The sequence below is a fragment of the Channa argus genome, chromosome 23, assembly GCF_033026475.1.
Source record: "Channa argus isolate prfri chromosome 23, Channa argus male v1.0, whole genome shotgun sequence".
Lineage (NCBI taxonomy): Eukaryota > Metazoa > Chordata > Actinopteri > Anabantiformes > Channidae > Channa > Channa argus.
In genome coordinates this window covers 4,405,592-4,420,941 of record NC_090219.1, presented here as the reverse complement: position 1 = coordinate 4,420,941, position 15,350 = coordinate 4,405,592, and the positions used below count along the sequence as shown (strand labels likewise).

General features: G+C 40.3%; 1 protein-coding gene across 21 annotated transcripts in view; it reads left to right on the top strand.

Annotated features, from left to right (window-relative positions):
- raph1b (Ras association (RalGDS/AF-6) and pleckstrin homology domains 1b) overlaps positions 1-15,350 on the top strand; it is a 38,876-nt gene that overhangs the window by 9,561 nt on the left and 13,965 nt on the right. For 2 of the 21 annotated variants that reach the window (XM_067493647.1, XM_067493649.1), the window contains exons 2-9: positions 2,203-2,282; positions 5,976-6,106; positions 11,677-11,811; positions 12,113-12,218; positions 12,329-12,523; positions 13,042-13,472; positions 14,272-14,358; positions 14,904-14,978. In XM_067493647.1, coding sequence (XP_067349748.1) covers positions 6,098-6,106; positions 11,677-11,811; positions 12,113-12,218; positions 12,329-12,523; positions 13,042-13,472; positions 14,272-14,358; positions 14,904-14,978 — 1,038 coding nt within the window. In that variant the 5' untranslated portion in view covers positions 2,203-2,282; positions 5,976-6,097. Of the gene's footprint in view, positions 1-2,202; positions 2,283-2,723; positions 2,748-5,975; positions 6,107-8,711; positions 8,731-8,792; positions 10,023-11,676; positions 11,812-12,112; positions 12,219-12,328; positions 12,524-13,041; positions 13,473-14,271; positions 14,359-14,903; positions 14,979-15,350 lie in introns of those variants that run through there. The other 19 variants (XM_067493652.1, XM_067493653.1, XM_067493645.1 and 16 more) reach the window with 16 other exon arrangements.

The following is a 15,350-nucleotide window of genomic DNA, read 5'->3' as shown; positions in this document are numbered from 1 at the left end:
AAAGATTTGCATGACTAGCATGAGCTGCACACATGTATCATAAGTTTAGCCTTTCCTAATGCCTAATTTTCTGTGCTTCCCCTTCAACAATCCTGCCTTTCTTTTCCTGCTGTGACATCATCACCACCCCTGCTTGCTCAGTGCCTTGCCCTCTCTCTCCCACTTCCTTCCCCGACAGGAAATGAGCTGCTCTAAAAGGATTGCTGTTAATGGGGGGTGGGGGGCATGTGGACGAACAAGGACACACCTGTGTCAACTACATAGGCCCTTGTGTTTCTCCGTGTCATCTGTTTTTGAAGTGGAGCACCAATTCACAGAAAAGTCTGTGTTGAAACTAACTGGCAGTATCACAGGGGGCATTCCACTCGTGTGTGTTGGTGTGTGTATATGCAGTGTCCACAGAGTTTCCAGCGAAGTTATACTTCCCATGCAAGTTGTGTGGCAGTACTGTAAGAGCATTGTAGGAAATATGTGATATCTAAAAATCAGATATTTGAATATTCTAAAAAGCGATTATGCATTGACTAGGACTTGTGTTGTGTTAAACTCATGTCTTTACAAGTGTATTTCAGTTGGTGAATAAACAAATGTTCATGTTCATGAACATGACCAAGTGGTTTGACACTAAAAGTAAATTTTACAGATTTATCGTATAATTCGTGAACGAATGAGGGGGAGTACAATAACATTCGTCGGCCTCTTTGTCTATAAAAAAACCACCTCCTCATGATCAAAAGTTGGTTGTGTTTGTCTGTGCATATGTCGAAGGCCTGCCTTTGTTTTTAGCACTAGAGCAGCTGCGTGTAGGCCCCTTTGCTGTTGTGACTGGAACAACTGTGATCCCTGCAGCTGCACAAATGTGTCATTTCCACACCTGTTCTATGGCCTTGTGTTGACTGAGTAATATCACATGTGAGCAAATTATACCAGTGAGAGATGGTGTAGTGCTGGTGGTAGTAGTGGGGGGTAGGGTTAGCTGTAATCTGAGCAGGTCATTGAGATCCATTGGGTGACACATGCACAAATGCATGATATGCATGTGTGCAAACAAGAAGTCTGTTTGCTGTGAACACACACATTACAACACACTTTTTGTAAAGAGTAGGCCCACATGCTGTGGGTGAGGAACAGTTGGTGTGTAGAAAAATGAAGGGATGGCTGAGGCCAGCCGGAATAGCTTCCTAGTAGTTAGCCACAATATCAGCTGCCTACAATCCCCCCACCCCACGTATGCACACACAAATGGATTTTTTTTTTTTAAATTTATATTTCAAGCCTTACCCTAACCTTAGCTATAACCAGTACTTCACACATACCTTTTCCTTAAACCATGTCATCACTCATCATGTCATAAAATGTAGTTCTAGACCTGTGAGAGTGTGTAAATGAATTTTAGGGCTCACCATGTAACACACACACACACACACACACACACACACACACACACACACACACACACACACACACACACACACACACACACACACACACACACACACACGTTCCCAGAGAAAGTGAAAATATATTATGACTAAATAATGGCAATAGTTTTTCCCCAGCTAGTTCAGCAAGTTATAACCTGACATGTCTGAATTGTATTTTATTGCCAGACCATGTTTCAGCACTTAGATAATTAAGGATAGGCTAGTATGAGTCAGCACTGATGTGGATGAGAGGATGAGTTGTTGAAATCCTTAATGCCGGTCAGCAGTGTTGAGACCTGGTGGAGACCGCTGAGTCATCTTCAGTACACAAGTAAGAGTTCTGACAAGGTTTAAGTTTCTACTCTGACTCATGTTCTGAAATTATTAGCCTGTGGTTGTAACCGTGCTTAAGTTGTGTTTTTGTGTCTATGTGAGTGTCTGGAAAAACTAAAGAAGGTAAAGAAGTGATTGCATTCAGAAATTTGTGATAAGTGTCTTTTTGGCTGTCGTGCCATTTTGTCTGTGCTTAGTTAAGACTTTCACTCAAGCACCCTCTATAGTTAATCATCTGCAATTGTGTGAAATCTGTCTGCTCTCGTCCAACTGCTGGCTGCCAACTCTGAATTCGTCTGCAGTGCAGTGAAAACAAATGCCATTGATCCATAGTTTAGTCGTGGATAAGGTGACCAAAGCAGATTGAGATTGTGTTTAGCTTTTACAATCACAAAAATAGGCAGAAAATCATATGATAGATTTTTTCTTTTGTGTTTGTTTCCAGGGGGGTAAAAGCCCAGTCCCAGAGTAGAGTGGTGGTTATACCTTTGACCTTAGAGGGAAGGAACGAAAGCCACTTCAGAGGTAAGAGTTCCTGTAAACTGCAGTGCGTAAATTGTGCTGTTGCTACTTTCTGTGGGTTATAAATTCTTAGCAGAGGTTGAAGAGAGAAACAGTATGCTGCCTCTAAACGTGAAAGTCAGGCTTCCTCGTATGAGTGCCAAAGAGTATTTTGACACAAATGTCAGTGAAGTTATTTCTAAGGTGGTCTCAAATGTCAGTGTTATTGCAGCTCCTCTGACAAGCATGTCTGAGGCCTCATGTGCTCAAATCCAATATCATCTGTCATCTGCAAGCTGGTATGTTGTTCCGATAGTTGAAACCCTAGTTGACAGTGTAGATTCATGTCTCCAACTGACGCCCTTGAAAATCAAAGCCAAATGAAAAAGGAGGAAAACCTCAGAGGATCTTGTCAGGGGAGAGTCTTCTTTGCCGAAAGAGATCATTCCCGACTAAAGTGGAACCATGTGAGGGCAAACCATGGCTGTGGTCGGTAGAAAGAGATTCTTCTTTATTCCCACACTGTCACAAATCTGCATGAAATTTGCAACCTAAGTTCAAAGTCTCTCCTGATATTTATATTTTATTAGACTTATTTTCTGATTAATTCCACGACTAGAAAATGTTTAGGACAATGTCGTGGCTGTGTGAAGCTGGTGTTATAGTAAATGCTTAAATGACAACACACAAGCCAAAATTATTTCTCCTGCCTGTTCTCAAGATACACGGCTGAACATGTTGCTTCATGTAGTGGCTCCTGTTACCTACTGTGAATATTGCATCAAACAAGGACTGATCTATTATTTTCCTAATTTATAGCTTGACATAATTTTTGTATTTATGATAGTCAATCATAGATAATCATCAAGAGTAACTTAATTTAGTCTTCTTATGGTTTGCTAAGTTATAAACCTTGAAGCACTAATGTTGACAAAAATGCTCCCCCGGACTTAAAAAGGAAGTAGGGATGTGCTAGAGAGATTTATAGCTGTGTGTGTGTGTGTGTGTGTGTGTGTGTGTGATGTTTTAAGGGCAGTTGTCATGCAGAGATGCAGGCCCCATGGTATACATTTTATGGTTCTGTGATGAAGTTGTCATGGCAATGCCTGCGCATTCCCTATATGAAATGATTATAATATTGGCAGGACAGAAATGCTGAAGATGGTCCCCCTCCTCAACAAGTAACATCTACAGGCCTGTCTGAAGTTTGACAAGAAACGTCTAAATGATTACAAGAAGGACAGGGAGAAAGTGCTGTGGTCAGATGAGACCAAAATTGAGCCGTGTTTGGAGGAAGAAAAATGAAGATGGGTCGTGGATGGCTCTTTGAGCATGCCAATGACCCAAAACGTACCATCAAGGCAACTCAAGAAGAAGATATACCCGGCTATATGTCCAAATATCTCTGGGCAAGACACTGAACCCCTAACAGCCCATTCCCATCCCCAGCTGTGCAGTTCCGGTCCAAGCCCGGTAGAAATTGGGGAGGGTTGTATCAGGAAGGGCATCCGGCATAAAAAACTGTGCCAAATCAACATGCAGGCAATTTTCCGCTGTGGTGACCCTGAACTCACAGGATAAGCCAAAAGGACAAAAAAGATAAAAAGCTATGATAAAAATTATAGACTGTTCATTTCTTTTTAAGTGGGCAAACTTACAAAATCAGCAGAGGATCAAATATTTCCCCCACTGTATATTAGATATTTCTTTACAACCTGAGCAATATGGATTTATGTGACATTAGACAATTTACAATGATAAGCTGTATTAGATACAACCACAATTTACCTCTAACTTAGAGAAGTTTTTTAAATTATGCATGGCTTCACATTTCTGCCAAAGTCAGCACAAATTAAGTGCCAAGAAACAAACTTCTATTGCACAAAAAGAAAACACCAGTTAAACTTTCCTGCACAGCTCTGCAGCTCTTTGTACTTCATGTTTTACAAGGGCAGCAGGTCTTACGTCTTTTTAAGGAGTTGTTTTTAATGTTTAACTAGTTCTTCTCAGCAGTCAGCCTCTATCTGCTGCAGTGCTGCATCATGTTTTAAAGTGTATGTGCGTGTTTGACCCCACTGCAGCGGACCACCTGAGCCCGAGTGTGTGTAGACTGAAATATGTGTGTGTGGATGTAACCTGATCTGAGGGCAGGGACAAGACTATTGATTTCACATTTGGATTGTTGCCCTTGGGGGAAACTGGGAAGCTGACACATTCTCAGTGTGTCTGTATGCAAGAAAGAAAGAATAGGTGGCATTAAGTGAAGAGGAGACAAGAACAGACTTACCCAGCAATTTTACCTAGCACAGACTTGTGCTTAAATTCCCATATCACCATTTCATGACAAATTGGAAACCTAGCCTGGAATATTAAAATATCACAATAATGGTTTTATTATTACAACTGCTAATCAAAATCAAGGCCAAACTTAAAGTGAAGTCTAATGATAGATGTATGTCTCTGTGGAGCATGTCAACTTGAAGATGGGCACGTATGTTGCCATGGTAGTATAATAAATGCAGGGCAGCCAGTGTTTGGCTTGCTGTGATGTTGGTAAGTTGCTGAGTCCTCACACCTACCGCCCACCAGTGTGACGATGCATTTTTGCATTCCGTCGTCTCCCATCTGTCTTCCTCTGACATATCCTCATCTTTCTCTCTTTGTCCCCCTTCTCTTTCGTTGCCCCCTCCTGTCTAACTGGCCATATAAGCCAGAGTAGCTCACTGTTACAGCCTATGCTTGAGTGAGCTTATGTTTTTGGATCCACTGCTTGCAAGCTGTTGACTGCTGTATTGGCCATCAGGCCCTCCCCTTTATTCACAACCTAATAGCCAGCTCCATCCCTCCATTATTGTACCTATCTATCAGTCTCTGCCATCTCTTCCCTGGTTTCTTCTTTGGCTTGTTATCAATCTCCTCTCTCTTTACACACAATCGGTCCGGGCCCCAATGCTCTCTCTCCTGTTTGCTTGTGTGTGTAAAGTTTTATCCATTTTGTTTCTGGTTTCTGTAGAACAAAGCTACTTTGCTTTTGTGTTTAAAAAAGTAAAAAAATATAATAATCATAAAATAAGAAATATAAAAAAATAATTAAATTTATATTATACATTTTTATTTTTTATTTTTTATTTTTTATTTATTTTTCCCCCTTCTGGTTATGTCAAATGTTATTGTAATAATCATAATGTGACATGTGACTTTATTACATTAATTATACATATACATTCAATAGTAGGACTTTTATTTTAAAGGAGGTTTGGACTACGTGTTTGCCTTCTTGTAATGAACTCAGGAGCAGAATCAAAATATGGGTTAAATTCAACAGCTTATTATGAAAAGCTGCTGTGAACATCAACATCATAAATCATAATATAATATAATCAAACTAAATGTTGCTGTTTTTCCTCATCCTGAATTTGAACATTCGATCATCTTGTCAGATGGGCTTCTTCAAACAACAAACTGCAAACTGGTTCCACCCTATGCGTTTCATGCATGGACACATGCAAACACCCACACAGTGTCATTTATACCACCAGGCATCAGTTGCTACTACAGGTCAGCTGTGGTTGACAAGCCAACCACACCCAGATGGACTTTAGATGGTAGCAGATGAGCCACTCCCATGTTTAGAGTTCTTTTATTGACGCTGCTAGCTACAGGTTTGAGTCAGTTTCCTCTTTCCACTTTTAACTAGCATGTCTCTATGTAACACAGGGATGTTGCTCCACTGCTGTAACGTCTGTACTTGAAAGGAGTTGACCAGGAAAAGAAGGCCGGGGAAGAAAAGAAGGGATAAGGGTGGCAATGAAAAAACGACTACAGGCTATGCTGAAAACATGGGCATGGTAATAACCATTATTACATGCTTGTACATTTACAATGAGATTGTATCTGTTTTATGTCTCAAAGTGAAACAGAGCATTTTTCAGCTGCAATAAAGGCTTCATTCATTGCTGACAGATGTCTCATTTTAATTGCCAAGCCACACATGAGGCACACTTTAAAGTGCATATTGGCTTTACACCACCTTAGTATCAAACATGTCATCATGATATCTTGGCACTTGGAGTTTCAGTGTATGCTTTATAGCTTGGGTTTCCAGAATGTTTAACCCTTACAGACAAATATACATTTTTGATAATTTGGTAGGATAGAAATTTTACAACAGCTGATGGGGCTGACATGTGGAAAAAATAAAAGTCAGGTGGAGAGAGGTTAATTTATGTGTTATTTATTTGAGAGTGCCACAGATGGAAAGTCTTGTATTGTATGAAACTGTTAACACTGTGTGGCATTCAATGGATGTTATTTTAGGTTATACTAAAAGATATTTAAAATCCAACGCATTGAAAACAACATATTATAATCATTGTAAAGCCAGAACAACACAAACGCTTTTTGGCATGAAGTTTTTAAATGAGTTACAGTTCCAGAAAGGCTTACAGCTGCTGGATTTTACAAGGAAATCAGTCGCCAGGAAACTAACATGAACATATTTTTGTTTGTATTTGCATATCTTTCTACAGAACGTTATTACAACTTTTCTTTTTAAAATATTAGGCAAGGTAGATTTTCCCACTCTCAAATGTGACTTCAAATAAAAACAGCCCTTCAAATGTGCATAATCACCCTGCTCCCTCTCAAAAGCATACGCATCCACCATTCCTTCTCACTGTTTCTCACACACAATTTCCCCTGCGTTGTATTTTGTATTTTTTAGTATTTTGAAGTATGGGGGGTAACACGTTGTTGGCCCACTACCTTTCCCAGGCCTGCTGAATGACCTTGTTTGGAGCTATTTCTAAACCTCTGTGTTAAATGTTTTACTTGTTCCCTCTGTTTGAACTTTGTGTGCATCTGCACCCAGAGACTCACTGTGAGCATTTGTGTCCCACCAAGCTTCTCAATCTCAGTTTAACATGATGCTAAGTTCATAAGACTTCTGAGTTGCTATAATTGCTGTATTCTAGTCCCATGCCCAGTTATTTCTGATTTCTTTCTTTCTCATATTTGGCTCACTTTGGTAGGATAATATGATAAGTTGAGAGTATTTTTAGAAAAGAGGTGTCAGACCTTTTCATGAAGTTATTTTTGTAAAGATAATTTGAGAGAAAAGCAAAATAGAACTGAGGAAAATGGCTTTCAGGTTTTTCCAAGGTGGGGATGATGAAATGAAAAGGGCTAATGCCCTGTTTCCTAGTCATTATTGCAGTAATATAATACTTGGCCAAGATGTCTACTGTAGGTGGAGTATTTGGTCCAAAAATAGTATACATAAAACTGCTTGGAAACGTCCACTCAGTTGTTGCAGCAGAAGTCTTTGGCCACAATAGTGTTTACACAGCTAAGGTCATATTCCACACCCCAGCCCTTTTATTTCCTGTGTGATTGAAATATGAAAGGGTTTAATTGTAACTCAAATGTTGCGATTCAATGGAGCGATTCAGCATTTGAATGTCAACTGAGAACAAGTGGTGATGAAACTGACAGCAACAAGCTGTTTTCTGTTCACTACTATTGTTTTTATGGATTCAGTAAGAAAGTAGTTTTTTTTCTTTTCTTTTTTTTTATCTCAAAGAAAAAAATGTATTTCTTTAAATATATGGGTAATACTGATTATAGGGCAAGCCCAAAAAGATTTTGGGATCATGGAAAATAATTTATTTTTAACAGTAGTTGCATATATGTAAACAAATTTTGTCTTTATTTTAGTGGTCCATAATAGATTAAAAATACCTAGTCACTATATAAGCAGCTTAAAATTTATATCTACCAAAATCCAAAAATTAAGCAGGTGTATTATAACCTTACATAATCTCTTTGAAAGCGGGAGACAGTGATCGCAACCGGGACAGAACTTAAATCTACCCAAGTGGTGGTGTTGCTGAGTTATGATAATTGGTTGTGCATCTCATATGCAGTTCAGTGTGACCCAAAGAACAACGGTACTTTGTCCTATCATGCAAACTGAATTAAGAAGGAGCCAGCCATGGAGACCTAATCTAACCTATGATGTCATATATCTCTCTCTCTCACTCACTCCCCCCCCCCCCTTTTTTTCCTGCAAGTCCTTTTTGTCTGATTTCTCTTTCTGAAGAAAGAGGAGAGTTCTAAGTTTACCTAACTTACCTTTTGTCTTTATACAGTTGCAAATCTCCTCAGGGTTCTTCCGAGGGTTTTATTTTCCTCCTACCCCAAAGACATGCAGGTCAGACTCACATTGGCTGTTACCCTTGACCCAGACACAGGCTTGCATAACTGGATTTGAGTGGAAATATTTTAGATCCATTGGATATTTCACCTGATGTATCTATTTAATTACCCAAATTCTGTTGTGCACTCTCTCATTCTCTCTTGTGTTTTGTACAGCTACACTTGTTTGGTGTGAAAATAGGACTAGGACATCAGTCATTCCAAGTCATGAACTAAAATGTGCCAAGAAGTCAAAGAGTTCACTTTTGACCCAATGGTAGGAAGATACTTACTCAATAAGCTAAATTGTAGAAAATGTGCAGAATTTAGGCCTGGTTAGAAAAAAAAAATTATATCTTGAAACCTACAGCCTAATTTTTATCAATATTCAGCAGGATGTAAAGTACAGTCTGCAGGTTTGTTAGGTGTAGAAACCCTGGAAAACTATTCCAATCCCCATTTTCTTCTTTCTACATAGACTTATCGTCTAGTCTTTATGCTGTACTCTTTTCAAATCCTCTTGACTCTGATATGAACGGCTTTTTAGTCTAAAGATAGACATGTCCTCTTCCTCCTGCCTCCTCCACCTCTTCATCCTCCTCAGCACTGGATGTGTGCTGTGCACACTTTTCATCTTCCTTCACTCCACATTTCCCTTCACCAATGCTGCAAAAGCATCAGCAGACACTGCAAGTGTTTACAAGTGTTTGCTGCTGAGGGATACTGAACTGGGATGATGGATGACCCCTAACCTTTCACCGTGGACCTCTGAGCCATCCAGCAGTCACAGGGGACAGATAAGTGCTAGTCATGCTCAGACAAGACAGAGAGACCGTGCAGAATCAGTAGATATATGGTCTAGGCTTGTTTGGGGTGCACTTGCACAAACATAAAAAGAGCTTTTTAATTATGCCTCTGTTTCTCCTAGGTCATGCTCCATAAGCTCAAAAGCATGTAGTGCAACTATTGTGAAGACCTACTGGCTGATTGCTGTTTAAACACAGCTGTCGAATCTCATTTCTTGCATGTGTATTTACATATGGAAGCCCCTTGGAGAACATTACCAAACACAATGCAAGCTCATTTGATTTTTAGCAATTTCCTCTTCCTAACTGCCTAAAGCTTGCATGATGTCATGCCTTGCAACAAGGATACTCAAACTTTTTAATGCTGGGAAACCCCCAAAACAAAACCAGGGTCCCAAATTTGGAGGTTGGTAGTTAAATGGGGATTTTAGATAAGTTTGTGACCAAGGGGTATTGAGGCTAACCAAGTAGACAAATGGTTAAGTTCATTGGTTGTTGTATGGTACAGTGCAATGATGAGGGCAAACTGTTATGTTTTTGTCATTTTACTGGTAAACCACTGTGTCATCTGCAAGGAAAACGTAGGAGGGTGGAAGGGTCCTCCTCCCACCCACAAGTCCCTTCTCTCCCCAAAGTGGCACGGATAAACCAAAGCACAGCTGGCGTTTCCGGCGGAGAAACCAGTCATGAGGGAAATCAGGAATGCTGCACATCCCCGTCATTTCCTGATTTGACTCCTACACATGTGCATTAGTACACGGATGTAATTTCACACACACACTCAGCACATCCATTTGTTTTGTCTTGTTTTTGTTTACGTAGTTAGACTCGATCTTTCCCCTCAACAAAGATGACAATTTCCTTTTGTTTTTGATATGAGTGCCAAAACCGGAAACTATCCATCATCAGTATTTTAATGTGAATTCACTGAGACAGAAAGGCTTAGATGGGAGGGGAAGTTAGAGCTACTGTAGGAGTATATTTGTACATGGAGCACATAGCGTCTTAAAGAAACAGAACACATGTGTTGTCTGGGATGTGACTGCTTTATCAGATCTGAATTGAGCATTCCTCCCTGTGTGTTTGTTTTGGGGGGGATTTTGCAATTATATTCCTGTTATGTTTTGCCACCTGTTTGTACTGCCTTTTATGACTTGTTTTATCACCATCATACCACAAAGCCTGACTTTCAGATTGCTTCAGTATACTGAGTGTCCAGTATGACCACAGGCATGAAAAAATAAACATACATTTTGGCTGGATCAAAATAACTCACTGACAAAGGTGTTAATCCTGAATTGGCACAAACTGTGGATAACACAAATAAATGACATCCAACTGAAAATATCAGTGGGATTACCTAGGTATTTTCCCTCTCAATGCACTACCCTGGACTGTACCAAAATAGAGTCAAGTTGTGCTCTTATTTTCTTTTGCAGCTGACGAGGTGTGACTTCTCTTTATGCTTGTCCACAATTTTCTTTCTACTTGACTCACATATCACTAGATTAGATGACATTCTTCCTCACTGCACATTGGTATGTGTGGGTGTTTATTCATCCTCCTGGTTAGGTAATAAGAGACTGTTGAAACAGTTTGACTGACCTAGAATTGGTTTGAAGAGTCAGAGAGGAATTCGGGCCAGTTTATGCTAGAGGGCTGGATTTAAAAGTTGCCAAAGTAAAGGTTATTTATCAGATGAGTTTTTAAAAGAAAGCATTAACAAAACACTCTTCTGTTTTTAGGAATTTTTAATATTTTCGAAATTTAATTGAACCATCACCTATACTAGGTATGAGCTGCTGGATTTTAGACATGACACATAACTACATTTTGCAGTTACACATTTTTTCTTTGTGTCCAGTAGAGGGAGCTCTGTCATCACCTTTAACAGCTGGACTGTAAATCAAGCCGTCCTTCAGTCATGCTTAACCAAATGGGTATTAAAACCACATGCTACTACTCTTGAGAGTAGTTTGATTGATATCTTTTCCTTCCCTACACAACTGGTTTAGTGGTTGGCAGCTGGTTTGTTGAACCCAGATGCACTCATCGCCTCAATTTAAATGATGTTGGTTGGTGTTCTCATACTCTCCACTAGCATTCTTCTCTTTTGGATTCTTGACTGGGAGTAGGGGTGTTGGGTATGTCAGTGGTGAACGGCATATTAGATACTACAGGCCATTCCTCTGATTACTGCACAGACTGCCCACTTGGAGTCCTTGAGCAGTTGTCATGGCAACGAGCAGTGAGGTTGGCATGAGTGGTGATCAGTGCCTCCCCCCCCTTTAGATCATCTCAACTGTGTAGGTGTGATCTGATAGCATGTATGTTTGTGTGGATACCTGTGTCAATTTCTCACTTGATTTCACCTGGTGTGTGTGTGTGTGTGTGTGTGTGTGTGTGTGTGTGTATAGATGGAGCAGCTTTCAGATGATGAGTTGGACCACGGAGCAGAGGAGGACAGTGATAAGGAGGACCAGGACCTTGACAAGATGTTTGGAGCCTGGCTAGGAGAACTGGACAAGCTCACACAGGTTAACACACACACAGTAAGGATGGTTGGTTATACAGATAAAGGCTCACACAGGTAGAGGAGCCAGCAAAAAGAAAGGGGCTGTATCCATAGCAACCACAACACTGCTAATCCCCTCTCTCTTTGCTGTATCCTAGCAACTCTGCTCCCACCACCACTTTTTGTGTATTTGTGCAGGTCTTTGTGTGAGGAAGTAGTCTAGCAGGTAGACATGGTTGTTTAGATGCTGTGCTATGACTCTATACTCAGAATGCGTGTGGTTTTCGGTGTCGTCTTTACACCCTAACGCATCATTTGTGTCTGCATCTGCTCTGCAGAGTCTGGATGACGGCAGGCCACAGAAAACCCCACAGAAGCCTCCCCTCAGGCAGGAGACAAATATAGCCAACTTCTCCTATCGCTTCTCTATGTATAACATAAATGGTAAGGTTAAAATAATTGTATTGATAAGAAAAAGTTTAGCAAAATAAATTACTTACACCCCCCCACCACCCTACTTCTCTCTCTGTGTCCTTTATCTCTGTTCTCTGCAGAGGCACTGAACCAAGGAGACCCAGTAGACCTGGATGCCCTGATGGCCGACCTGTGCTCTATCGAACAGGAGCTCAGCACCATTTCCAAACCAAACTCCACATCTCGAAGCCAGAGCAAAGGCCAGCAGAGAGCCCCTGGAGGGCGCAGTGCTAGCACCAAGCACACTGGCACCAGTGGAGGAGGAAGCAGTGGAGGTAGTCCTGCTGAATGTTTTAACATCAATTAGAGACTTGGTGCACCAAGTCCTCTAAACTGATAATATTGTTGCAAGTAAGCTGCATACCATTTACTGATTTGCATTGGACATACTACCAGACTATTTTAGAATTGTGTATCAGTTAGATTATCTGTAACAAAATCAAGGGGTGTCTTACTGATCAAAACAAAAAGGTAGCTCTTAATAGAATCGACCATTTCCAACAGAACTAAGGGAAATATAATCTTATGAGAGCTGATTGTACCACCAATATACATTAAGTGTGGTTTTTACTATAACCTAATTTGTAATGGTCTATAAATCATGTCCTAACAACCTAATTCAATGTAGGTGATTATACATATTTGTATATTAATAAATCCAGCTAAGATGTGTAATAAATCCAGTGCTGCAGTATATTAGAAATATTTTAAAAAACATCATTTATAAGTACCATAATATTTTGAAATGAAGAACATCTCCTTCATTTAGGCTTTTTTTGGTTACACTTTGCAGGAAGCACCAGTAGCAGTACCCGGGCATCGCCAGCCAACACTGTACGAAGTGGCAGCATTAACACCCGCCCTGCAGCCTCCAACATCTCTCTAGATGACATCACATCTCAGCTGGAGAAGGCCTCTCTCAGCATGGATGAAGCGGCCCGTCAGACCTCTTCTTCATCTCCTTCTTCTTCCTCTTCCTCATTCTCCTCCACCACACTCCGGCGGCCCTCCTCTGAGTCTTCCAGCAGTGGCCAGCACCGGAGGACGGGCTCAGTGGGCACGGTCACTGAGCAGGAAGCTCTGTCACAGCGGTCCAGTGTAAATTCAGCATGTGCCTCAGCATCCAGCATGGACTCTCTGGACATTGATAAAGTTACAACAGGAGGAGAAGTAGAGGGCCAAAGCAGCCAGAGTTCACAAGGACAAAACCAAACCAGCACTGAGGTATGCACAAAAACACACACACATTTTTTCAAGATGTAGACACACAAGATGTAGTGTTATCAGCTGATAAAAGTATGTGTGTGCACACCACAGTGTGAAAGAGAAGAGAAAAGATGTGTACATTTCAGTGTTTATTGGAAAGTTAATCTGCATTAAAGACGTTTGGGTTCAATTCAGTCAGTGAAGTCAAAAAATATATAATGCAGGTATTCAGAGCAAACCTAAATTCTAAATATATGTTGAATACACTACAGTTAAGCTCTCATCATCCTGCATGTTTACCCCACACAGCCTGACATTTGGAAGAAACTGCATGCGTAAAGTGTACTAAGAGACAATCCACAATATGAGCCCGTGTATTGTGGATTGAATGTTGTGTTCATGAATACATTGTAATCTCTTTTTAGTCATCAAACTGTGATGAGGATTACAATGTTAATGTCTTCCATCTTCAGATTTTCTCATTCACTAAACTATCACTCTGCCTCTATAACAACTCCTGAAGTACATTTGAGATGAGTTTAACATGTTTCACTAGTAAAGGACTAAGCAGTTATACTGTGCATGTTCAGGTGACCTGTATAGCAAAAGCAAGAAGAAAAAGAAGAGAGAGTGAGAAATAACAAGTCTTTGTAGTAAAATAAATATTTCAATTCAAAAGAAACAGGTTTACCTGTTAACACAATATCTTGCATGCCCCCTGTCTCCCTGCATATGCTCACATGATTTGTGTTTGCATCCTTTCCTATATATGTGGTCTCTGTCCACACACACCTTGCCTGCACCTCATTTTTCCCAGCATGTCACACTGAGACGGGCCAATGGTAAGCCAACCAGGCGGCAGCTTGACTTTACCTCTCGAGAGGGTGAAGTGGATCGGGCCACTGTAAGTGCATGTATGTAAGCTCACATGGGCCAATTCCCGTAAGGCATTGGCCAATGTGAGGCTGCACGATTTCTAATTTCCTGTTTTTTGGGGTGACTATTTGCAAAGAACAATAAAATTAATTGCCAGAATTTTAAAATAAAATTTAGAAGTGGCTTATTGTCAGTAGAAAATGTTTGTGCAGCTCTTGATTTGTTTTGTGTGTAGTTTTTGCACATGTAACCAAATGTGTATGGTGTGAAAGAGGCTTTGTAAAATATTGTGCTATGTATTCACACATTCCAGTTTATTGTGGTCATGTTTGCTCTGTGCATATCTATAGTACCTCTCACAATTATTGCTTCTTTACCCACAGCTGCAGCTAATGACAACCACAACTGCTGAGCGCTCCATTTATGGAACCTTCTCTCGCTTCCACGCTTCTTTATTTCAAAAAGATCAAAACACCTGCAATTAATAAGCCTCCACCAATCATCTGGCACTGACTTCTCTATTATGTCTGTTCTTCTGCTCTTTTTTTATCCCTTCTCTTTTCTTCACCCAAGCACTCCTATCTGGACCAAGAAACCTCGCTCATTCTGAAAAGCATAGCTGGAAAGCCTTCTCACCTCCTGACCAAGGTGACTTTCTCATACACTTGCTTCCTTGTTTGTTTGTGTTTTTCTACCAGAGTGTGTGTGTGTGTGTGTCTGTGTGTGTGTGTGTACACTCCTCCTTTCTTCTGCTTTGCATGTTTTCAGTGAAAAAAAAATCAATCTTGATAACACTTGAACAAACCAAAAAAAGTGCTTGCTATCAAACTAACAGATATTTTTGGGGTTGACAAAGGGGGTTTTGGAATTTTCCTTTTGATCATTTACCATGCTTATAGAGTGATCACATGCAGGAGTCCACTAGTATATTTCATTTGCATGTGACCTTCAATTCTTCTTTGGGATTGTGTATTATTTCTTTCTTGATAAAGCTGGCTTTTGATTTGCACTTTGCTTTCC